Source organism: Epinephelus lanceolatus, chromosome 18 (assembly GCF_041903045.1).
Source record: "Epinephelus lanceolatus isolate andai-2023 chromosome 18, ASM4190304v1, whole genome shotgun sequence".
NCBI classification, from domain to species: Eukaryota; Metazoa; Chordata; class Actinopteri; order Perciformes; family Serranidae; genus Epinephelus; species Epinephelus lanceolatus.
Window position 1 is genome coordinate 23937407 of NC_135751.1, and position 26523 is coordinate 23963929.

Genomic DNA, 26523 nt, shown 5'->3' on the forward strand with positions numbered 1-26523 from the left:
ATTCATTACTACCAGTCTGGATAGCATGTATGAAACTGTTCTGCATCTCTGTGCAGTCTCTAGACATGTGACGGCACATATGACAGATTTCCTCCTGCGTGTTCTGATAATATAGCAACATTGTGAACAGATGATAATCCATATGTGTATTCCACACTGCCATTTTTCTGTGCATACTGTGTATTGTCTGTCTTGGAATGATTTCCTCCATCTTGAAACAATATTTATAGCTTTGGTGTGCACCTCATGACACTTAAGTGACACACAGTTTATGCAGTATATGGCCATTTGCTTCTTTAGTTACACATAATTTATCTCCTTTATTGTTATATTTTGCATATATTGATATTTTCATGAAGTTTATTTTTAAAATTTGAATATTATTAGGCTGGAGATATACTTGCTTTTAACTGTGTATTCATGTGCGCATGGCTCTCTCATGTATCCTGCATCCATTTTGGGCACTGATTATGCACGTCCTCAGAATTTAATGCTACGCATATGCAAGATGCAATATGCTCATGAACAGTAGGTGGCAGTGTAACATACACATTCGCCACCGTCACACTGTGCTTGATTTAGGGGCCTTACATACCATTGGCGATGGCGCCGCTGTCCAGAAGTAACAACACAGCAACTTCTTTGAGTATTGCTATGTTTATTGTTTGCATAACACAAAGCTGGAAATTCTATCTTTAATCAGAATCAGAAATACTTTACAACTGTATGGACATTGTGAATTGTGACGACAATCTGAGTTCTCTGGTGTGCCCTCTAGTGGAATCCTCCAGTAACACCTGTAGTAAATAGGCAAGTATGTGAACAATTACCAGCATCGTAGGCATATTTTTCCATTTAATTTCAATGCTTACATTAAAGAGGGACTCCACCTCAATTAAGAATTCCAATATGTTATTTCCATGGTCAAGGAAAGTTCAATCAATATTTGTGAACATGAGCTACTCTCTCTCAAAGCCAGAAACCACAGAAGTAAGTCTCAAACATTTGATGTCATAGAGTATAAAGTCTAGAGCTGCTCCATAGACAATGAATGGGAGCCGGATTTTGTGGACCCACAAAATGTTTGTTTTCTTTTTTATACCCAAATAGGCTTTATACTTTTGTATTGTTCTCAGTTCTTTATGTGCCAAAATACCCAGAACATTCCCCTGAGTGCACTAAGTGTCATATAGAACATCTTTCCCAGCACATTGTCAGTGAAGCAGCTCCAGACTTTATAGCCTACATCACAAATTTATGATTTAGCACTCTAGGTTTTGGGTTAGCAATGTTTTTGAGTGTTGTAGACCATAGGAATAAAGTGTATGAATTCTGAAAATTGATACTAATTTCAGTATAGGGATGAAAAATCTTTCTGCTGTGAAGCAATACAGTCAGACAGGGGGTGGGGCGATGGGCAGTGGGTAAACAGGTGAACGCCCAGTGGCGCTTGTATTTGTTTACCCGCCAGTGTGTGTTAACACATACATATTACCAAGGGACTCTGAGCACTGGGTGGGGTGTTAGAGGTGTGTGTATGCATGTGTGTGTGTGTGTGTGTGTGTGTGTGTGTGTGGTGCAGTGGCTTTCCAGGCTCATTAAAGAGCACACAACTGGGTGTGACAGAGGCCCCTTATTAATATAATGAAAATGACCCTTAACTGTTGGCACGGCTTTTACTGATAACTACAGATGATTTAGGAGAGATTGCATCACACTTTTCTCTTTATGTGCTCAAAATAACATCATTTCTAGATCAAATAAATTAAAATAGGTTGTGTTGATCAGATGGTTTTCACAGATCTGTTCCAGGTAGTCAAATTAGAGGCTGTTGCAGAGGCAAGACTTTGACCACACGAATGAGATTACACAGAGCAGTATTGGTTGGGATGGCATGTTTGTTCCACAAATGATTTTAGGCACAATTTACTCAGTATAGCCAGGTGACTGCTTTGGCCTGACCGTGTGTGTGTGTATGTGTGCTTATGCCTGTTCTGTATATGACACAACCATCTCCAGCCTCTGTCCCAAAATGATTTAGACAGGTTTGTGAGGTTAAATCCCGCGGCCTGCGACATGGAGGTCGACTTCTATAATTACCTTCTGCAGGGTTATTCATGTACTTTATGAGTCTGAACTTGTGACCTTGGATGCATCGTGGAACAATTTATGATTCCTTTTTTTCTTCCCCCTTGTACATGATAAACATCTGCAAAGCTCCCCAGAGCTGACTACGATGACAACTTACAGCAAAGGAGTTTTAAAAAATGAAACAGCAGAAATCTCCCCTTTCCTCTCTACCTCCCTCGCCCCTTCCCTGTCCTCTTATCCCTCTCTTCTTCATCTTCACTCTCATGTGTTTCTGTAGTCTTTGGAGGTGGAGGGAGAGTGGGGGGTGGGGGGGTGGGGGGGGGACAGATCCTGCTGAACATCTGAGGTTTATTTGGCCTCCCCCTGGGGAGTGCGGTGAAGCTCTGCATCTCAAGGAAATTGCCAGCGCTCTCTGGTCGGCTTGGCACACTCTCAAACACACTCTCACACAAACACTCACACACGTACACGCACATGCGTCTCCTCAGCTGGCTTGAGTACCCCCCCCCCCCTCCCTTCTCCCCGTCACAGTGGCAAAGTTTGTCCACTGTTGTAGCCCTCGGTGGCACAATCTTCGGTGCATGTTTCCGTCTAGCGCACATTATTGTCATGTATAGTCCCTTTGTCTTAACAATGTAGTCCCACTCTGGAAACCCCCTATATGCATCCTAAGGCATGTTTGAATGATAATTTTGTTACCAGGCAGGCCCTAACTTGTTGAAAATGCCTTCCAGGAGTCAGCGCTAAAAAGTGCTCTGTCAGCTTTCAGAAATCAGACTTTCAAAGAGAGGGTGGCCATTTAGAAAACAATTTTAAAGATTGCGGGATCACTGTAAGAAGAGGTGATGGAGGCCACCAAAACAGCAAGCTGTTTAGATTCTAATATACAAATACTGTACAGCCACACACACACACATTCACAGGGCTGTCAGTTTTCCATTTTCTTAGAGAACAACTGATTTGTCTTTGTTGAAATGAGCAGGATGGTACCATTTTTTCCCCTTTTTGTCAGATGGACAAATGAAATTGTTGCCAGTCTTTGTACCTCACCCCCAGACTCATTTGTCTACTTCACACTCTGGACTCCCAGCTGGTGAAGAGAAGACACAGAATGATGCCACCTCGCCCCTCAGGCCTCGACTCCCTCCTGCTCCCACCTCCAACCCCCTCTCCCTGCATCTCTTCCCCACCTGGCTGCTATTGAGGTCAACATCCAGGGCGGTTGAACTCAGCGGCAGATCACACTCAGGTGGCTTCTCCTGTGACCCGGATGTACTTACCCCCTGTTCCCTGGCGACCCTGACAGGAAGTGAATCGCTGGCCAAGTGACCTCCCCTGGTGGCTCTTCCTGTCCCCACGTTGCCTAGCAGGAAGGAAGGATGCGGTCTGTTGTCCTCAGGCGCCGCTCACTCGCTCTCCCCTCCACAGCCCGACTGGAGAGACTAGATTATTGATTCCAGGCTTGTCTCCCCTCATGCTCACTTTTTTTATTCTCCTTTTTGTCTTTTCCATCGTCTTCTCTCTCTTGTCAGCACCCACTTCATCCTATTTTGACATCATCCCTTTCTTCCTTCGTCATCTTTTCTGTGCCCCTGTGAGACATAAGTAAACACTGCGGACATTGGCAAACCGCAGCGTCCCCGAATACACTCCAGGGGCTAACAAGACCCCTGATTTATTGTCTTCATTTTATTTATTTCTGACACTGACTTGTTTATTTGTGTTATTGTTGTTTTATTGGCCATTTGTTTACGTTAAATATGGCAGTCATTTTATGTGGCGGAGAAATCCCAAAGTCAGGCTTCTGGGTTTAGTCGGCTCTCAAATGATGTGCATGCACGTTGTGAATTACAGGACACCATTTGGTGGTAGTTAGGAAGAGAGAAGGGGACTTCCAGGCAGACAGAGAAAGAGACCTCACTAACAACATCAAACGCTGTTTTTGTTGTTGTTCTGGCTGTAGTTTAAGAACAGGAACTCAACCCCGAAGAAAGGTGAGAAGGTCATGGAGCTAACTGCTTTGCTAACTGCTCAGCCTCACTGATACTGGCGCCGTGTACGAGTAAAAAGACTTAACTTCCCCCGAGGTTTCAGTGCTTATCCTTGTTTTCTGTCTCAGTAACGTGATCATGTAACATCGTGAACACGGTGACACTATATTGGATCTGGAGCAGGTGGTTTGTTGGTCCTAGTCAGTGTTGCAGCGGCATATGGGGACATTATCATCCACATTTTGTTATTCTCTGTAGTCATGAGTGTCACTCAGCTGCAGGTGCTAGGCTGCACCACTGTGTTTACGTAGCACAATGCAGCTTTGTAACAATAGTTATGGGAAGAATTTAAAATCGCGTAGGGAAAAAAAGAAGTTTGATTCCTCATATTCATGTTCTTTTGGAAATTACGAAGTTCATATGAGGGGAAAATATAAGTTTGTGTGTATGTAATGTTATATGCACACCATATATAACATTACTTAATGCAAAATGAAGCAAACAGGATATGAGCAGTCCTCTTGTCACTTGTTTCTGAACCATTTCCCAATTGTTATATCAGGTATTATAATGTAATTGTATTGGGCAAAATGCAAAGTGTTTATTTTTTTGCAAACAATAAATGAATAATCCTTTAATCCAATTTTGGACTGTCAGACGTAATGACACATTCAAATAGGATTCAATCAAATTTAAATAGTCTGTGATACTCTCCATGAAACAAAAATCATCAAATCTAACATCTTAATTAAATATAATGACAAAAAATTGTGATCTGTAAATAGCACAACACTGTTTTTGAGGATTCACTTGCATATATTTTGCAAAGTACATCAACAAAATTAGATTTTTCTTCTTTATCATTTCCCTTGCGTCTTAAACAGAGAAATTAAATGGTTTCTCTTTAATTGTTTAGCAAATGATAATATAACATGTTCTAAAAGACTTGGGACACACAAGAGGACAGCAGGGAGAAGGCATGAAGTGAGATGTTGTGATCCCACAGGTGTTTATCTCCCCTCTACGATGAGTCTGCAACTGCATTGCCACCTAGTGGGGAAATGTTTACTGTGCTCAGACTGTTGTGGTTGAACTGAATGTATTATCAGTGAACAGAAGTATGGTCTATAAAAGCTTAGGCAGCATCTCTGAAGTAAAGGGATAAATGTATAACTGAGCCCAGAATAACTGTAGGGTGCCTGTCACCATCATCTCTTTGTTCATTGGCTATTTCAGGTCAGACTGTTGGTCTGCGGCTGCAAAGTTTTCCAGCTGAGCTAATCCATCCATTCCCCCCTAAAAAACATCAGAACCAAACATCAAGCCAGTGAGTTCACATCTGGAGCTTATGTGGGAGATAGACATCAATAAGTCAGGCCTTCGGGCCGTAAGAGAGCATCCCTACAGTTGCAAAGCAAGAATGCTCATATTAAATAAATCACTTATCAGCACAGGCCGAGAGACTGAGAAACTGTGTCTCAGTCTGCCACAAAAGAAGTGAAAGAAAAAGTAGAGGGAGAGTAAGAAGAGAGAGCAAGTTGTAAAAGCAGGGGAAGGTTTGTTTGGCCACGTTTTGCTAATTGGTCTCAGTGGTGCGGCTAATGGTTTTAGGTTTATGTCCAAGCTCCACTGAAAAATAAGTGGGAACCAATGAAGGACTAGCTGCTGTGTTTTATGCATTTTCATCATTTTGCAAGCGAACAAGGAGAATTTAAAGTGCGGAAAATTGAAAATGGATCCCGAAATCACCTAATTTAGAGCCACACATAGCACATCCTGTTACTCCTTCATGTTTTAAACAGATGTGAGGTAAAGTGAATTTGGAACTGTTTCATCCATTACAAGCTATTTTAGGTTTTCACACCTTAAATGTCAAGCTGACATTTGAAGATCGTGAAAAAGCTTTTATCCACTTTGATATCTTCCATGCCTGTCCCTGTCTTTCAGCCCTTTCAGGTTATACGTGGCCCTTCTCCTAACCCTCCCCAGTCCATTTTGTCCATCTCTCATCAACTGTAGCTGAGGCATGTGGCAACAAAGCTCTGCTGTGGTCAGATGGCATCTGTCCTTTCAGTAATCCTGGCCTTATCGCGACACATCAAAGCGTTAAAGGCTTGCATAATTGAGTTAACGAGTGTGTTTGGGACGTAATCTGATCCTTTATTCCCTGTGAGGGCAGCGGTCACAGTGTGCGACCACAGACAGAGACGAATGCAGAGAGGGACGGAGTGAGAGGGCTCTAAAGCCCTGCAGCAACTGTGGGTTCACGCTGTGTGCCTGGCAAGCTGCACAGCGCCCTGGGCCAGTACCAAGCTAATGAAAAAACAACAGTGGGGTAATGCTGGTGCAGAGCTGGGACTGGAGCACCATGCCCACTGCACAACTGCCCCGGTCAGCACTGGCACTGGCCGCAGAGCCAGTTGTCACGGCCTTAATCCTGCCTGCTGAATGACCTCATCATTGCCTGCCTGCCTCCCTGCAGCTGCTGCCATGGCTTGTTACTGCAGCAGCACCGGAGTGACCTCACCTACAGCACACACACACACATACATGCATACACAATCACATGCAAAGTAAGCAGATACACTGGTACAATGACCAAAACATGCAAAATCCTGAAGGATAGGTTCACCCGAACTGCAGGAAGACATTTAGTTACATCAGGCTCTGCAGATACTTTCAGTTGTGCTAGTTAGTGAGTTCACCTCCACCCATACAAAGGCGGTCACAAGAATTCTGTTGTGCTGCTCACAGCATTGAAAAAAAATCTTTTTTAGCTTTAAGAGCAGCGTGTGTGCCTGGATAATTCACAGACCGTGCTGTGGGCAGTTTTGTTTGGAAATACTTTTAATAAAAGAAATTGCCCCAGTGGAAACTGTCCATAGCGAGGTCTGTTGATTGTTCAAAGTACCCAGGGCATTATTTCTGGAGAGACATGTTGCTATTTAATTTTCAATGCTTTTATAATGAAAATGTAATTACACCTCAGCTGTATAGGGGTTTTAGGGAAAGTTGCAGAGCTGGATATCGCAAAACCAATCCAGTCAAGTCATATAGAGAAGGTCTAGAACCTGCTCTTTAATGTAGAGAGACGTAGCAGTCCCTGCATGAGCAAGTACATGTGGGGATGCTTTTGAACAGGCAGAAACTTTAACACAGCCTGGCTGTAGGTGGGCTTCCATCTGTCCCTAGGAATTATATACATATAAGAGGATTCTGCACATCATGATTTACGTCCAAGGCCAACGTTGGTTGTGGTGGAAGGGCATGCACAAGTCTGATTTTCATGGCAACAACTCAAGTTCATTTCCAGCAGATATTTCCAGCGATAGTTTTGCAATCAAAATCGGCTGTTTTTAGCTAGACATCAGCGGCATTTTCAGCCGTGATTGTGCCACCGAAATCGGCTGTTTTTAGCAACATTGGTTGCATTTCCAACGGCGATGAAGCCACCGATACCGGCTGCTCCTTGGCATTTTTTTTTAACAAGACAACAGCGGCATTTCCTGTCGCAATTGTGCCACAAAAATTAGCTGTTTTTAGTGAGACATCTGCAGCATTTCCAACCAAAATTGATTGTTTTTTAGTCAGTCATCTGCAGCATTTCCAGCCAAGATTGCGCCACCAAAGTCGGCTGATTTTTAGCAAGACATCGGTGGTATTTCCAGCACCAAAACTATCTGTTTCATGGCATTTTCTTAGTGAGACATCAGCTGCATTTCCAGATGCAAATGTGCCAACAGAGTCGGATATTTTAAGCCAAAACATCTTTTTCTGATCTTTTCCTGACCATAACCAATGTTTTTGTGCCTAAATGTAACCACTTATTAACCACAGCACAACATTTATTCTTGAGATTGGGTTGAGACTGCATTTTAAAATTGTTTGCAGTGGATGTGACCTGGTGTTCTGCAAAGTTGTCCAATTTTGACATTTATTTATTGCAAACAAAACCAAAACTACAATGCACAGTGAGGTTTTTTTTCTCTTAGTGATTTGGCTGCATTGACCCTTTAACTGCACAGGCATTAGCAATTACATCAAAACATGGATGTATCATGTAAACACGAGGCTAATTTACATACATCGTATGACGGCTCCATATTGCACTCATATCAAACAAGATCAGACTGTTCTGTACATACAGGCTAGATTCACAGGCACAAACACAGATGTACATAGCGTTCATGAACATATATCCACACACAGACACACTTGTGTGTGATGAAAATAAAGAGACACTTGCTCTGTTGGCACCTCCTCCAATCACACACGCCGCCTCCACTCCTTCATCCCAGCTGTCACAACTGCAAAAACTCTACAAATACACACGCACACTCTCGCATATTCACACTCACCCACACACACCACTTTTCCTGCTCACACCTTTTCCCGCTCACCATGGCTCTCTCCAGTTGGTGCTTATGTGCCCACTCTCTGCCGCAGCTTGTATGTAATGTGTGTGTGTTTATGTGTATATTATCCGTGTGTCATCTCCTTTTATTGCCGCGGCTCCACCTGAGCTCAGACATGTAGTGCCCACCTCTGCTCCTGCAGCATGAGGGAGAAAGTGGACAGTGAGTCATGTTTTATCCTGGCCTCCGCTAAGCTGTGAAAAATTACAGCCACCTAAAACTCAATCTGTTCTGCGTCTGAGAGCAGAGAGAGGATTGAAATGGCAGTGAGCAATTTAGGCACGCCTTGTAGTGAATCTCTGCTTTTTCTCCGGTTTACGCCCCTTTACTTTTTTGCTCCAACTCGATCCAACTTAACATGAGGCCAATGAATCTCATGATCAGTGTGTGAAAGGACTCCTGTGCTTACTCTGCATGTTTCGGTGTGTCAGTGCACTCCACGCCAAATGCTTCCTGTTTGACACCATGTGTGAGGTCATAAATCTGATCACCACAGAAACAGACAGTGACACTGACGCTTGCAGGAAGCACCCTGGATTAGCAAGGATTTATGGTCGGGCCTCGGATAACACACCCATCAAATGCACCCAGTACCCTTTTTCTTCAGATGACAGACTGGCATCTTTGCAAGTGGAAACAAAAGTGTCTTGCACCTTAAATCAATCCGTAGAAATGCGGAGCAGTTTCAAATTAAATTTAACTTAAAGGGCCTATATCCAAATAAATAAGGGGAGTGAAATAAGGAGCAGATATTGGGGAAAATTGGGCCCCTGGTAGTGATTATTACCCTCGTAGAGTTTTTCCATCCTGGTACCCTGGCTCAGACTCTCATGTCTGGATCTTTTAAAGGGTCCAGGGAGGGTTGGGCATGTATTATTTTCAACACTTCAGATTAAACCCTGCTACGGCTCTCTGAGGCCTTACTAATACAGACCCCCTGCTGGGTTACAGCAAAATTAAAAAATGAAGGAAAAAAAAGAGCAGTGACTGTGAAAACAGTGTTAAAGCAGAGGTGGAAATTGCGAGTGTGACACCGAGATGCTGTGATGACGTCTTTGGAAAGGTAATAATTAACGGTGTCACCTTTTTTACGACGTAGAGGAAAGAGAATTAAAAAATTTTGTATGATGACAGATTTGAAGTCAGGCCTTGGCTTCACTGGTTTAGCACATTAAAGCATGGCAAGATTGAGCGAACGATCACGCCAAGGCAATTTCAAGCCACCAGAACACATTGTTTGTGCAAAGGTTCATTTCTCTCCAGTCGTGTTCGCTACAGCATATAGAGGTATCAAGGAATTGCACACACAGTACAGTGAGGACATAAAACCTTTTACTTTGATCATTTATGCATCACCTTTTGTCTCCCAGGAGGGAACTCAGGAGCAGAGAAAAGTTAACAAGTCATCTCAAATTAAAAGGCAATCCCAAGTTTAAGTTGCAGCCACAGCAATGAAACTGCATTAAAAATTTAACTAATATATCAATCAATCAATCGATCAATTTTATTTATAAAGCCCAATATCACAAATCACAATTTGCCTCACAGGGCTTTACAGCATACAACATCCCTCTGTCCTTTGGACCCTCACAGCTGATAAGGAAAAACTCCCCAAAAAAAACCTTTAACAGGGAAAAATAAACAGTAGAAACCTCAGGAAGAGCAACTGAGGAGGGATCCCTCTTCCAGGAAGGACAGACGTGCAATAGATGTCGTACAGAACAGATCAACATAATAAATTAACAGTAATCTGTATGACACAATGAGACAGAAAGAGAGACAGAGAGAGAGAGAGACAGAGAGAGATGCAGGACAGACGGTAATGACAGTAGCTTACAGCTTATAAAGGTTCTTTATATCAAATATGCCTGATTAAAACTGGATGTCCTCTAATCTCATTCCCCCTCACCATTTAGTGACTGACTTTGTTTCATTTTGGTGTATTATAGCCAGTGCTGAGGAGTTACATGTAATTAAATTACAAAATGATGTAACTGTAATCAGTTACAGTTACTGAGGAAAAAGATGTGTAATTAAATTACAGTTACTAATCAAAATGTTGGTGATTATAAAAGGGTTACATCCAAATGTGTTGTTTTTGGTAAAAAAAAAAAAAAAAAAAAGTTTGTAGAATTTAACATTCATTCTGTCGCTTTTATTGCCCAGTTTAAAACATTTGTTAGTCAAGTAATCAAAACATAACGTATTGGAAATAGTTGCATTACTTACTATATTTTTAACAGGGGAACTAGTGATCTAAAAACCCTTTACATTTCTGAAGTAACCTTCCCAACACAACATTTTTTATTTGTACAGCACTTATCTAAACAGGGTTACAAAGAAATGCATAGAAATAAGACAACAAAAAAATACAAAGCAAATAAATAGAAAGGTTACAAGTCACAAAAGTATAAATCAGGCATGAAAAGGGAAAGAAAATAATTTGTTTTAAGCCATGATTTAAAAACGAGTCATGTACTAGACAGCCGAATTCCCTGACGGCAAAAGCCCGGTCCCCTTTAGTTACCAGCCTTGATCTAGGGACGACTAGTGAGGGTAGAATTGAGGATCTCAGGTCACAACTTGGAGCATAGGTAGTACGAAGCTCAGCTATATAACTCAGCACTAAACCATGTTGAGCTTTGTTAAAAGAATCTTAAAATCAATTATGAAGTTAACTGGCAGCCAATGGAGGGAGGCGAGAATTGATATGTGATATGTGACCTACGATTTGTCCCAGTCGAAATACGATTATAGCAAGCGATGTCCAAAGGAAAGACGACATTTCGTGTTGTGTTTTTATACAAAAATATAATTTATAGCCGCTCTAAAGCTGTAGTTTGTAACTTTAAAAAACTAACTTTATGTCATAATTGCTGAAACCGTCACTATATCCACATTAAACAGATGAAAAAAAAAATCATATTCCTCTGCCTGTTCTAGTGCCTTGTAGCGCTTGGCCTTTCTCACGTAAATACACAACCAATCTGAGCCGAGGAATCTCTAACGCAGCATGTCCATCACTGCTTATGTAAACTGTCAAACTAGGCAGCACCGATGAAATATGATGAAGACTCTGTTACTGCATTGCCAATTTTTCACCTCACATGTTTTCAGAAGCATATTTTAGTGTACTGTTTAGCTGTGAAATGAGACAGTTTGTGACCCGGCTGCCATGTTGGAAACAGCCCAGCAAAGTACCAAGCACCGCCCACCAGGCAGAGCAAACTTTGTTTTGTTAATGAAAACATGTAAGATAAGAAGTAGGCAAGGCATCAACAGAATCTTGATTCATATTTGATCAGTGCTGCCTAGTTTGACCACAGTTCATGAGTAGTGATTGACAGAACTGATAGCTATGCTTAACACTCTTTGGCTTTAATTTGTTGTTTTCATTCACGTATGGTAAGGCCATTAACAGTGGTACAAGACAATAGAGTAGGTTGGAACTGAAGTTAAAGTAATGGATATCTCTAACTGAATAAATAAGTATTATAGGTCAAGATTGCCAGTTATATTGTACCTGTACATTAAAGAATGAATCAAAACATGTCCTCTGTAACTTATTTTTCACATTGCACACTACAAACAAGCAGCACTCATGCCACCCATTTTCCTCTCCCTCAAACACACACTCTGTTTCTCTCATTTAAGATGCCTCGGGGAGCGAATAAGTGCCAGGCAGTACCAGTCCACTGATGGCTGCTCTCGCCAAGGCCTGACAAACAGGGATGCCGGCTGGCAGGACGCCCCCCGCCCCTCCTCGCGGCACTCGGGTCATAGGCAGCTGAGAGAGAGAGCGGCCAACAGATCAACAGTTGCTGTGACTTTGGTTGAGCGACTGGCCAGGCTGCTGCACGCCACCCAGCCCAAGTTCGGGGCACCCGACCCTGAGTAAACTGACAAATGCCTGGCCTTTGGGTGCGCCTGCAGATTGACGTGACCCTGAGGGCATTATGACCTCACTGCATTGGGCACACACACTTATAGCCATGTTCCCGCTCACAATGTTTATTCAAGCACCTGACAGAGTACATTGCGCTTACGCTCACCCACACTTGTCGGGCTGTTTGACTTATTGTCATGGAGATGGAACAGCTCTAATGATGCTTGCACCCAGGAAAGAGGGCTGTAATTTGCTCCTAATTAACGTGTTGAAACGATGTGATTTGATGCATTCTCCACAGCTGAATCACACAGTTGATTTACAGTGCACGACACTGGAAAACAAAATGATTTAATTTGATCACTGCCTTGTTAGCGTTAGCAAAGAAAAAGGCACATTTGCTTCTCTTAACTGCCTCCACAGTTTGTATTCACAGAGCTTTTATGTGCTGGTGCTGCTTGTTAGCAGAGACACACACAAGCATATGGCACACACGTACACATTATAGCCTTGCAACGCACAGTACACTCATCGGGCATATTTAACTCATCTTGACAAGGCTGTTAATTTCTCTGAAACCAGGGCCGGATTCCAACCACTCTCTCCATCCACGTCCCCTCTTCCCTCCAAAATGCCCAGCTGTTGCCGCGGTAGACAGCTGCTTCACGGGTAGAACGAATCTCAGCTGTCGAGGGGAGTTGTGCAAGGGGGTTGGTGGATTTTGGGGTTTGTGTTCCCTCAAACCAATGACGCTCCACTCCCTGCTCTGCGCTGAGTTGGGTGGAGTGTGGAAAAATGCTGACAGATAGCAGATTTAGAGACAGAAACCAGAGGCTACAGCTGTCTGTGTGTTTACAACCAGAGCTGCTCAGAAACTCCGGGGTCAAACAAGTGACGTCCCCGAAAAGTCTATGTAGTGTAATTTCGTCTTGCTCGCTTCGCTGTGCAAGCTGCAATGTTTGGCAGTTGGGAAATAAAAGAGGACTAGCATATGCTTGGCGCTTTGATGTTCGATTAAGTTTTATTTTTACATCAAAAGTTTACCACAATGAATATTTACCACAAAAGGATCCGTCGCCAAATCCAGTGAGAGGTGAACAAACTGTCAAATTTTATTCGCTGCTCAGAAACTGCTTTAAATATGACTCACAAGCTGTTTATTGCTCTGGTGTTTTTTTCCTGATTTACCTTTTAATCAGCTGAACTTGCCTGGTATTATTCAGGCTACACACTGTAAAGGTCAAAGGTAATACAAGCTCACTTCAGTCTCCCACCGTGGGGAGCAAACAAGGTCTCTGGGCTGTGATCTTTGAGCGTATTCTAATGAGCCTGGACAGCCTGGCACCTGATCAGAAAGGCAGTTGTATCATACACAAATTTCACATTGCATAACAAACTAGATTACAGAGGAGGGGGAAACAACAGCATCTCATTACTGACCACAGAGGGATCGGGGTCTGACCAGAATATGCTGCTGTTCTTTGTTGCAAATGGAGACAATATGTGGCCCCCGCTACGGAGTGACATCCTCCATGTCACAGAGAGACATTTGAATTGTGTTGTGAATTATAACGGGTGTGGGTTAGAGTCACAGAGAGGCCAGTGACCATCTTGTTCTGCGCTGATCACAACCAGCTTGTTGATGGCGGCTGGAGGAAGCTGAACTGCCCCCCACCCCCCAAACTAACACTAATATTACAGTGTAGTTGTCCACTTTCGATGCGTACAGTGACATAAGCAGGCGGGCAACGGCTTTTGATCATGCGTAAAACTGCTGCACACACAGAGGTGGAACCAAGTCATTGATTTGCAAGTGTCTGTACTCAAGTCCAAGTCCCAAGTCCTCGACCTACTGTTCGTTGTGCAGCTTTAAATCTTGAGCGACGTCTGTCATTTTCGACCTGCACATTTTTTGTTGACCACAGCATAGATTTTATATGTGAATGAAATTATCTTTGGTGTATTTTTTTTCCAACTGCTGCTCAATAACATTTACAGTTCATTCTTGATGGTTCTCTCCCGCAACTTGAGATGCTGTCAGATAGGTTCCAACAAAGTGGATCTGGGGAATTAAGTGCTGACTGGGAGTAAATAGCGTTAACATTTGAAATGACATACCTTTTAATCTTTGGGTTTGAGGGTCTCAGTCAAAAGCCTCAAGTCCAAGTGAAGTCACGAGTCATTGGTGTTTAAGTCCAAGTGGAGTTGCAGGACTTTTGATCCTGTAAAGTCTAAAGTCATCAAATTTGTGACTCAAGTCTGCCTTTTAGGCAGGCTGCAGTTGGACAAAATGTTATGTCGTATGAAGGTAGCAAGCTCTGGAATAGCCTACCACTCTCAGTCAGAGAATCATCCAGCTTCATAACATTCAAGAGGCTTCTGAAGGTGTGGATTAGGACCAACCAGATCTGTGACCATGTGTAATCACCTCCATGAACTTGATGTAACAGAGCAGTGTACTACAGGGCCACGTGCAATTTCTTAAGCACTTTAATATGCAGTATGCACTTCATATTTATAACTGTACTATTTATTAGTAATATGTAGTAGGACAATGTGCAATCTTCATTTAGTACTGGTCAATTTTCTGTTATGCACTAGCACTTTCTAAGAGCATTGTGCAGTTTAGATTTGTATTATTTAAATCTGTGCAATCCATATGTTATCTATGCAACAGCACTTTATTTACATGCACCAGCACTTTACGGTAAGCACTTTCCTTTTTTGCACACTAGCTTGACTGGTCTCTGTACTCTGTTCTGTGTACTTGTATGTATATGTCTTGAATGATCTGTGTACTTTTATTGTGTATGTTCTGTTTCTTTTCTTCTTTTCTATTTTATCTGATGTAATATCAACCTGCCAAGGGACTACAGATGGAAACTAGCCTACGGCTATAATCTGGCATATTTACGTGTATATGTTCATTAATATGCACTGTCCCTTTTTAAATACATAAATTGAAATTGAAATTGAAGTCTGACTTGAGTCGAAGTCATGTGACTTGAATCAACACCTCTGGTACACTGGGGATGTGCCCCCCACAATATGCTTTCTAATTACTGCCCTGCACTGTATGACTGTCAGATCAACTGAAATTGTGTGATATGCATCTCATATGAGCACATATGTGACATATTTTGTTTTTGTCGCCTCCCACAAACAAGGCAGTTTATTTCCTGTCTAAAACAGTCAATTTAAACCAGATATATCTGCTTGATTGCAGAAAAATGATCACAGGGGGAATGTAAAGCCACCAACTGTCCAACAATGGAGGAAGAGATTGAGGACACCAGTACTACTGCAGTTGCTGAGACTGACTAAGGACACAACTTCTCCATAACCCCAGTGGAGAGGAGGAGTTTGATCAATACTGTCTACATGCAACTGAATCCATGAATACAGATGTGTCTCTGAATGTGGAGAAGTACATGTATAGTGGTGATACAATAACAATTGACTGACGTGTTTGTATTTTTATAACCTCCCTATGTCTACCCAACTGACATAAAAGTGTCTGGAGAAAAATATGGGTGATTGCATATAGGAATGAGGTTGTCTGGATGCCTGTGTCTGTGTTTCCTCTGTAAATATACTATGAAGAAGACAGGTTGATGTAAAGCTTACATTTGTTATGTGATACAGAATTTTAGTTTTATTTATTCTGACGGGTAGCTATAATCTACAGAGACTGATTTCATCTCTACTTTGTTATTAAACCCTGTTGCGTCTGACTTTCTATCTTGTGTTCTTATGTCGCCCTCTTGTGGTGCATTATTGAAATCACATCTCCAGCGCGCTCTACAGGTGGCTGCTGGTTGTCCTCCACATTATATAAATAACAGTCATGCTGATGTAGACACATTACTTTGGTTGCTTACATTAGGCAATTTCTTGGCTCCTTATTGAATCACTAACTGAATGGACGACACCTGTTATTATATTTAAAGCACCTCATACATGCATGACATCATCTAAGGCGTGAAAGCCATTGATTTTTAATTGGATCACTTTCAGCTCGTTGGCTAATCTTAAGAATCCGCATCAAAAATATTTAAGCATGCACTAATTCATACACAGTTCAACACACATGTTGTGTTCACACAGGCACACACACATCATGAACATGCATACATTTTTATTTAACCTTTATTTAAGCAGGAAGTCCTATTGAGATTGAAAACCTGTTTTACAAGAGACACACTTAATGCAATAAATACAACTTATAATACAAAAAAAATCCACAATAAAACAACAACTATTCCAGCATAGTGGTCTCTCAAGAAAAACAAGCACATGCCTCTGTCACCACATTCTTTATAATGCCCATAAAATTCACCAAAGGATAGAAGTGTTTCTAAATGTGGATCGTTTTTAAGACTGCTCCATGTCCAAGGTGCAGAGTAGGAGAATGCAGTTTTCCACACATCTGTTAAAACCTGGGGTACATTAAAAAAGCAACCACCTGGGGGAGGGTAGCTGGTAACTACCTGAGCTGACACACTTAAGGGTGCAGAGGTAGGCCGGAAGTTTGCCGAAAAAACACATGAAACCTACATATATTGGCACATATGCTCCAAATATGGTAAATGCATCTTATTTTGAGGGTTAGGGACACACTGTCTTAATTATAAAAAGCAGATTATTGCAAGAAAATATCCACTGAGAAAAATATTTCTAACCTTATGAGACATAAACTGATTTTGACTAACATCAGTGTCACATCATGATGTAAATGCAGCACCATGAGCAGTGTCCTGTGTTCCCTTCATAATCATCAGTGATAATACATCTGTGTCATACAGTCCGTACAGTTACCTTGTCAACAGATAAGTCACGTGGTCAAAGTTACCACAGTCTCTACAACAAACCCACAATATTTGTCCCTGAGGAGCACAGTGAGTTTATAGTGTGAGGATGAAGGGCTGAGGCGCCTCTCAGCTCAAAGTGCAGCGCCCCTGCGTCCCGGCTGTTTTGCGCTCAAGGTGGAGTTTTGTGCCACATCACATCACATCGCTGCCGCTCTAACGCGCAGTGCCGAGGCTGTTGTCCTGAAAAGAGCAAGCTGCCAGCAGCAGGAAGCGACTCAACAACACCAACACCAACAACGGAAGCAAGCGCGTTTTGTTTTTTCCACATTTCGGGACAATTCTCGCTCCTCACTTTGAGTAGAGGAGGTGTCGAGGAACATGCGTTCAACGCGCAGGTGAAAACAAGTCTGCTGATTCAAGTTCCTCGCTGCAGCAACTTTTAAGCCCTCGGAAGATTTTTGTTTTTGTTGTTGTTGTTTGCTTTTGAAACCTTGAAATGTCTCGCAAGAAGACTGCCAAAGGCAAAGCCGGGAGCAGCAGCCCGTCTGCGGGCAGCCCCACTGGGAAAGGGACCACCACCGCCGGGAAGGCTGCGAGGAGCAGCCCGGGGATTGTTCAGATGAACGGCGTGGTCCATCCCAGCAGACCCTCCATCAGCAACAGCAGCGAGTTTTATGACATCGCTTTCAAGGTAGGATGTTGTTGTTTAGCAAATGCATGATAACAAACTGCAACTCACATTAAAGTGGGCTTTGATTTCTGACATTTAAAGCCCCAAAATAACAGAAATTACAAACAATGCACAGAGTAAATGATCATATGGACACTTTTTTGGCTTTTAGGGCAAAAATATATCAGTTAAAGAAGAAAAACACACACAGTACATGTGTTTGTTGTCTACTATATTCTTCCTCAGTGTCTTCCTCCTGTCCATCTTTCATTGTCTTCCGTTTTACAACCACCTTTATTCATTAAACAGCAGCGGGCTGCTGACACCAGCTGTGTCAATAGTCGATCGATAACCCAGAGAGGTGCACTCTGCCGTGCAACAGCCAGCAAACAAATCATTGTGTGCAACTGGTTGAATGCATGTGTTGTCCCTGCTGCACATATGACTGGCTTTTGCATTTACAGTGAGCGATTTCAGTGTCGAGTAGAGAACTGTCACCTCACCACAACACAAACACAGTTTCACACCCACAGATTCGCAGTGTGTACTCCCAACATAGCTTCAAGGGACTTGTGCCACCTACTCCGTGTTTTTGAAGCAGCTGTTTGATGCGAGCGCATGATGTCTTTGTGGTGCTCTTTCTGCAGGGAAATTGGATTGATTGCTCCATGTGAGCTGCAGATATCTTTATTAGATTAATTATTTGTTGGCTGCAGGGGCTCCCATCTCTACAGTACACAGCATCCTTACAGCCAATAAATTATCAACTGCAAAAAAAAGGCAATTTTTGCAGTTTCAGACTGAGCTGAAGTAAGATATACTCCTGTAAATACATTTGGTTATGTGATATGACAAGTAGCAGCATGTTCAGGCAGAAATCCAACAATATTCACTCCAATTTTTGTCCTAATTCTTCCTAGAGCTCTTGCCATAATGCTCATTTTGATGTTGCATTGGATCAAAAGATCCCACCTGTAGCTCTTACCTTAAGAGTGGACCTCTCCCTGATTTCACTGTGCCACGTTTCAGCATTTACCGTTCCCTCTGATCGCTATTCTGCATTGAGTCAGAGAGGAAATTGATTGCATTTATTTATAAAAACCTAAGGGCAGGGAGAGACCAGGTGCCTCCTCCTGCACACCCCTGCAAACATTAAGCACATGTCAAGCTGTTTCATGGTGAAGTCATGAGAGAGAGGAAGAACAACAGATACAGAGACGAAAAAGAAAGAGTTGAAATACAGAGGGCGAGATCTTCATGCATATTACCCTGCTGTATTTTGTATCTGACCCTGTTACATCCCTTCATTCTTCCTCCTGTCTTTCATCTCCTCTGAGCACCCAAGAGGCGCTTTTGATTTCCAGGGTCTAGGGCATCACAGTCTCTCAGCTAACCCGATAACAGTAACCACATCAAACCTTTAACTTCATCACAGCTTGGAATAAAAAGAGCAGCAGCAAAGCCAGAGTGTGTCTGTTTTGTGTGTCTGCACACACGCATGAGATGTGCATTGAAGACGGTTGTGTACATTCACACGCTTACAGAAAGGGCATCCACTGGGTGGCCATAATGAGCAGTCACACACTCATTCACATCCACCCTCTTCACTGGCCACGCACCAAAATACCAGGATTAATTTAGCTGAATGATTCAAATGTCCTGTTTTTTTCTTCCTGAGGACAAACAACCAGACACTGATATAAAATTAAACATATGAGCAAAAGCTCCCTCTTCTTCGTGCTCCTACATGTCTTTTTTTATGCTTGTTTCTTCACTTTTTTTTGACATTTACCTTTATCGATTAGTCAGACAGACTGAAGTTTTATCCCTCGCACCTCTGTTTGCACATTTTTGTGTGTGTGTGTGTGTGTTTCTTTGTTCAGCCCTCCAGTTATTCCTGGCTGAGTTTTTCCCTCCTGTATTCCTTTGCAGGTGATGCTGGTTGGAGACTCAGGTGTGGGGAAAACATGTCTACTGGTGCGTTTTAAAGACGGCGCTTTCCTGGCTGGCAGCTTCATCTCCACCGTGGGCATCGACTTTAGGGTGAGTTGAAATCTGCAACCAAAGTCAAACAAGCAAAAACTGACAAATCACCCACATGCATGCAAACACACCGTCAGGTTTAGTACCTTTAATAAAAATGGGGCCATATGTACTAATGAGATTTTTTTCAAAGCTATTCAGTGTCTTTAATGCCCCAGAGCTATGAGTATTTCCTGTGTTAGACGTCTAACAAGATAGGATATTGATTTCTTAAATTAGTTTGACATGCTTTAGTTTTTTAGTCTCCCTGGTTGATAAGTGTGTCTCTCATGTGCTAGTTTTGCGGTCCCACACGGGCAGCCGGGAAGGAACGTGTCCATCTTTTCTAATGATCACACTCAGGTGTCCAGGACGCAGAGACAGGCAACCGCTCTGAGTAACACTCTGACCCAGGGCGGCAAAAGGAGACAGTTGCCTGCCTCCAGCTCTACAGTGACCTCATGCACAGAGTCAGCTACAGTACAGTAACAGCCCTGGGTGTTCGCTGAACTAGTGCTTTTAATCACTGGACTTTTTCTGGACAATTTCATGTAGTAGTTTCATGCTGATCTAGCATCGTACTCCTGTGCTGTTGTCAGACTCGATCGAAATCAATGCGGCAGAGCCAGAAACACTCTGTGCATTCATCTTCCTTGTTAAAACCTGGTGACTGCACACCCACATTAGGGCTGAACGATATAGAGAAAATCAAATAATTATTTTTTTTTCACCAAAAACCTCAATATCAACATTGCGATGATATTGTAGGGTTGACTATTGACATTTTTGGTCAGTAAGAGCAAGTAATAGAACAGCCAGAACAGTCTGGTAGGTTCAGAAAATTACAAACCAGGACAAGACGACACTTATAATACTGCAACATCCAAAATCTAAGACTATGATGTCTAGTCTCATCACAGTATCGATATAATAGTAATATATTGCCTAGCTCCAGCTGCAGTGCAACTCGAGTGCCGACCTTAGGTCAAAGGTTTGGGTTCATTATGCTGGTAGCAAATGATGTAGCCTCAAGCCGCCAGCCTCAATCAGAGATGAGCAGCAGGCTGTAGAGGTCTGGTAAGCTCACTTATTTTCAACTTGAAACCAGAGCCAAACTTAACAGCAGGGGTCGTGTTACCAATTATTTGTATATGACATTGACGGAAAAATCTGGAGGCCGTCCATCATTTTGACAGATTGGAAACACTGAGAGATCTACTGTAACTTTAAGTAATCCACACCCCTGTCCAGTTGGTGGCGTGTACATATTAATGAGCTGTTGTCTGCTCATGTCTTTGAGCTCACATACATGATCATGTCGTCTCGCTGGCCTCAGCCAAAGAGGTTACCCCTTTGTTTGAGCCATTGCAGTGGTAGGCATTGCAAAATTCAAGATTGAAGATTCAAGAGGCTTTATTGTCAATTCTACAGTTATGTACAGGCATACAGAGAATCGGAACAATGTCTCACTCTGAATTGACCCACGATGCAGGCAGTGCAAAAGGATAGTATAGCATAGAAACTAATACAAATAATAATAATACAAAAAAATTAATAAATAAGAGCAATCAAGAAGTCCAAAGAACTAACTGCAGTCAATTCAAATGTGCACATTTTCAACAGTTTGAATAGCAGCTTGCATACCAGACAAGAACAGTATATGGTGAAGTGGCTGGTGCCTTTTGGGTAATATGGTTAGTATAGGTAACCAGAGTTTATGGGGGTGGGTGGTGTAAGAGGTCAGGGCTGTGTTGTGTGTGTGTTTATTGTGTATCAGGCTGCAGTGCCTCAGTTTACTGGGGGCTGGGGGAGAGAGTTCAGTTTCCTGACAGCTTGGTGGTTGAAGCTGTTCGTGAGTCTGGTGGAGCAGGCACGAAGGCTCTGGTACCTTGATGTCACTCGAGTCAGTCCCAGTTGGGGCTGAAGAGTACAAGTCTGCAAATGTGCAAATGCAAAATGTCCCGGCAGCTGAGTGTTGGAAACTTAAAAAGCCCAATAATTGTGATGGCACTGATGTACAAATTTGAAAAAGTAGGGCTGCCTGGTTTGCATGAGTTAACACAGTTGCAGAGGCTAACATCCGACACAGAGCCATTAAATATCCCGACAAACTCACATCAACACATATAAGGCTTGACTCTCTTAAATCTGTTCAAAACCATTTGGTAACTTTAGCTGTGTGATGCTAGAAGTTTGACCTGTAACTGTGTGTGTGTGTGTGTGCGGGTGGGCTAACAAACTGTCTCTGGTCACGGAGCTCATACACTTCCAGGAGTCTCATGACAAACAAAGTAAGAGCAGGGCAAGGATGTGCCAAGTGTATCGATAGGCTGCTTGCAGCTTTGCATTGAAATAAGATTATACCCATTTTAAATAGTGAAAAATTAGAGCGGTCATGTTCAGCAACACCCGCACAGCCGAAGCGTCATACATTTGCTGTTGATTACTAATGTTACTAAAACTCTGGAATCCAAAAAATGAGTAAAAAGAGGGATTGGTGCAGTGGAGAATGAAAGATGAGCAGGTTACACTGATTATGATGGAATTTTTACGACCCTGTCCATCAAAATGACGGACAACAAGAAAGTTGAACACAAGCTCTGCTCCAAACTCACAGATTGTTTTCATTTTCAGACTTGTAGTCTTGCAGTCTTCTGACGTGAGTGACATCACTTTAGATAGATGTTAAGCAGCTCCCTCTGGAGCCACAAAAGATTTTATAAAACTTTTTTCACTCATGCAGTAGTACTCCCCAAGACCTGTAACAAACTTCAATGTGTAAAAGTGATTCAGTTCCCCTTTAACTAACCTGTGTGGTCATTTCTGAGTGCCTCAGTTTGTGGTTTTTGACTTCTCGGAGATCTCAGATTTTGATGTTGATGTGAGTGGTCAACGTAAAACTGACTCATTTGCAGTCTGAATCATTAAAGAGATGCATTTTACTGCTTCCCCTCCCTCATCACTTTTAGTTAGTGCCTGTCAACTGCTAACTTGTTCCTCCGCCACTCTGTCTGAGCTAAGTGGAAACTCTCCATGTAAGTTTATCTTGACTTGCACCTCCACCCATCACGGTAAATTAACTCACCATTACATAAAGTGTAAGTGCAACATAAGATCCTTTATACTCTTGGGAGACATGCTCGCACGGACTGCCACTGTGTGTGTTTAAACTAAAGTAACCAACCATTGTATAGCCCTGTGTGTGGGTTGGATGAGTTCGTGGGTGGATGAGCAGTTGATTTATTTACTTATGTAACGTCTCTTATAACACTCTGTCTGTAGTCCCGATGTACATTTGGGCCTATCAAAGTAAAGCAGAGGCCTTTATCAGCTATCTCTGCCCGCTGCATGTACTGATAATTGAGGAGGAAGCACAAAACTCATAAAGTTTGGTGCTTAGTCTGCATTTTTGTCACATTGACTTATTTAATTGCAGTGTGGCACAGAGCTGTGTGGCATAAATAATTTTTATTATTATCCCGTTCTCTTCTGCATGGGTTCTTGTTGAATGGTTCGGTTTTTCAGTGCAAGTGAAACACGAGGATCCCTCCTAACATGCATATTTTTATCTTGATTTTACCTTACTTATATTCACAGTGTTCACACAAATGAGTGCGTACATGTAAAGTTACCTTTTACGTGACTGCACAAATCTGTTTTAGAAGTTGAGAGACCAGGATGTTGAGCAGGAGAACATGAAGGTCCTCTGTGTTTGTCTTCCCGTGGAAGATGCACAGAGAAAGAGAGACAGGCCGTGATTGTTATTTTTAGCAGAAGACAGTTTTGATCCCTTTTTAGTTGGTGGGAAAGACGGGCAATTTACTTCATATGGGGATTTGATCCGGTTCCCACTTCAAAGCTGCAGCGAAATGCTGTGTTTTCCATCCCTCTCTTGTTTATTGTAGTCTCATCTTGTATAAGCCTCAGCATGTTCTCAGGATTACACTGGTGCCTTGTAAGGCTTAAAATACATGGAGTCAGAGTAAGAAATATAGCTCCGCACGAATTGCATTTGATTATAAGATCTCCTCTTAAAAGGATTATTAAGCAATAAATTCATAGACAACAATTAATCACAAGACAGCAAGACAATCTGTTTCTGATCTAATTCTGATTTGTAATCACCATTTAACATAAATAGTAAAAAAGAACTGATTCTATGCGGCTCTGTGGCACATTTATTGCAGTGAAGTTAAGACTAAATCACATTAATTGGATGTGATTTCACCTCTACAGCTTAATCAAACAATCAAACAAGTATTGCTTTTACTACAATTATTGTTATGACTTCCCAGAGATTGTGTGCTCTTATCATCCTAATAAATCTGACTGTGTTGAGGATTATTCAAACCTGCAGTTAAAATGTGAACCTCTTTAAAAGTTAAGGTCAATTTTCTCAGATGCAGCTTTTTTTTTTTAATCTTTTTATTATCACCGCTTAACAGAAATTATTTCACTTCTTGTAATCAAACTGGGCTGTCTGTGCAGTAGAAAGACTCAAGTGCTTTTGAAATTGGTGCTTCAGGACCAGAGAAAAGAGAGGAAAAGGACTGTGGTATTGACTTTTGCTCAAGAGGTAGAAAACCTCCAACTACCAGAATGCACTGCGCCACAATGGACCAATAAACACTCCTGCTGGTGGGTGAGGTAATGTGAGCTTAGCAGTATTTCCACAGGGAACAATTTGACGGCCACCAAATCTTGGTTTATATTTGATCAGCACTGCTTAGTTTTACAGTTTGATTGGTGTTTGGTGCGAGTTTGAGAAACAGAGAGAGCAGGTCTGTCTTTTGATCCGCTTCTATAACCTCTGTGTTCATGGTGGCAGCCATACGAAAATGTGGAAGTACAATCTATAGTTTGAGCAACAGTCCTAGAGCTGGCAGGAAATCAGTTGGATAAGCATGCTGAGGAAGGTGGCTGTTGCTCAGGAAGTAGAGCGGGTCATCTACATCAGTCCGCATATCGAAAGTATCCATGCAAGATACTGAACCCCAAATTGCTCCCAATGACTGTCCCATCGGTGTGTGAGTGTGTTTAAGGTGAGTAACAGGTGGCACCTTGATTGGTGGCCTCGACCACCAGTGTGTGAATGTGTGTGTGAATGTGACCTAATAATAATACATTTTATTTATAGAGCGCTTTTCAAGGTACTCAAAGACGCTTTACATTAAAAACAATCACACAACAGACTACAATAAAATACACACATCATTCATACATAAAAAGGTGTTTGAAAAGATGTGTTATGAGTAGTGATTTGAGCTGGGAGAGGTCGGTGCACTCTTGAATGTGTTTGGAGAGAGTGTTCCAGAGGGAGGGGGCGGCTATAGAGAAGGCCCTGTCGCCCCAGATTCAGTGCTTGGTCCTGAGTGGTGGAGTCAGGAGGTCGGCATCAGAGGAGTGGAGGCTGCGGGAAGGAAGTAGTGAGGTAGGAGGAGGCCTGGTTATGGAGGGCTTTGTAAGTGAGGAGAAGGACTTTGAATTCGATGCGTTGTGGGACAGGAAGCCAATGGAGAATCTGGAGGACAGGGGTGATGTGATAACAGGATCGGGAATAGGTGAGCAGACAGGCAGCAGGGTTCTGGATGTATTGGTATTTGTTCAGGAGTTTGGATGGTGTACCATGAAGAACGCTGTTGCAGTGGTCAATTCTGGACGTGATGAAGGCATGGATGAGCTGCAGTGTAAAAGCACTTTGAGTGGTTAGAAGACTAGAAGGGTGGGTTTACCAGATCTGTGCACTGGTAACATGAATTAAAATTTACCACAGTTCATTTTCACATACTACCCACATTGTTGTGACACAAAGCTGGTTGAAAATCAGTAGTGTCCCTTTAAGAAAAATCCATTTTGCATAAAAACCAAATTTCACTAGAGAATGCAGTGCTCTCATAAGCTACCGTGCAGCTTGTCCAGGTCATCAGTTGCCATGGCAATGCAGGTGCTAACCACCAGGCAAGGTGACTGGGATCGACCACAGGGCAGAGCTTGCCTTTGTTCTTGATTGTGCCGCTCATAAAGTTCTCGGCTTTACTTCCTCTTTTTTTTCTCCCTTCAATCAGAGGTCATAAGCAGTATGTGGAAGGCATCAGGTGTTGTGTGCTGCTTTTTGCTCTCTGGGTGTAAAGGGCCTCTGATGTGATGTGAGCATAAAAATTAAGGGACACTTGAATGTCCTGGGAACAGTGTCTCGTTTTTTTTTTTCCACCCTTAAGACATCTAATCACCGTATGTCACTTGTAGGTCCGTGCCCTGTCAGTGGAAGACAACTGTGGTCTCTTTTACGAGATTAATCAGGAGCATCTCTGCAGGACTTTCTATTAGAAGTCTCCTCCAAGCCTGTCTTTTTTTTCATCAAGGTCTGGCTCTGCAGGGCGCACATCAACAGCTTCAGCTAAAAAGACACTTCGTTATTGAATTTAATTTTGTAGTTAATTAGAAATATTAGAACCATTAAAATGAGTAAAGCAGTATGATTCAGAATTGAATTAGACATTTATATGTTAAACGCGATCCACAGGAGATGCAGAGCTTGCAAACAATAAACAGTTTAACACTTGTGATGACTTTTCATGCATTTTTCGTACATATTGAAATATATTATGCCTGAGCTTTGTGTTGGTATCAGACAGTA

At 42.3% G+C, this 26523-nt stretch overlaps 1 protein-coding gene and 1 long non-coding RNA gene across 2 annotated transcripts in view; both read left to right on the top strand.

Annotated features, from left to right (window-relative positions):
- The window catches only part of LOC144458611 (uncharacterized), a 55577-nt gene extending 39514 nt beyond the window's left edge, over positions 1-16063 (top strand). The window contains exon 4 of the long non-coding RNA XR_013488003.1: positions 15610-16063. This is a non-coding gene — a long non-coding RNA (uncharacterized LOC144458611). The remainder of the gene's footprint in view (positions 1-15609) is intronic.
- A 1207-nt stretch (positions 16064-17270) lies between these two features.
- LOC117268641 (ras-related protein Rab-26-like) overlaps positions 17271-26523 on the top strand; it is an 83538-nt gene continuing 74285 nt past the window's right edge. The window contains exons 1-2 of the mRNA XM_033645260.2: positions 17271-17885; positions 19797-19907. Coding sequence (XP_033501151.1) covers positions 17691-17885; positions 19797-19907 — 306 coding nt within the window. The 5' untranslated portion in view covers positions 17271-17690. The remainder of the gene's footprint in view (positions 17886-19796; positions 19908-26523) is intronic.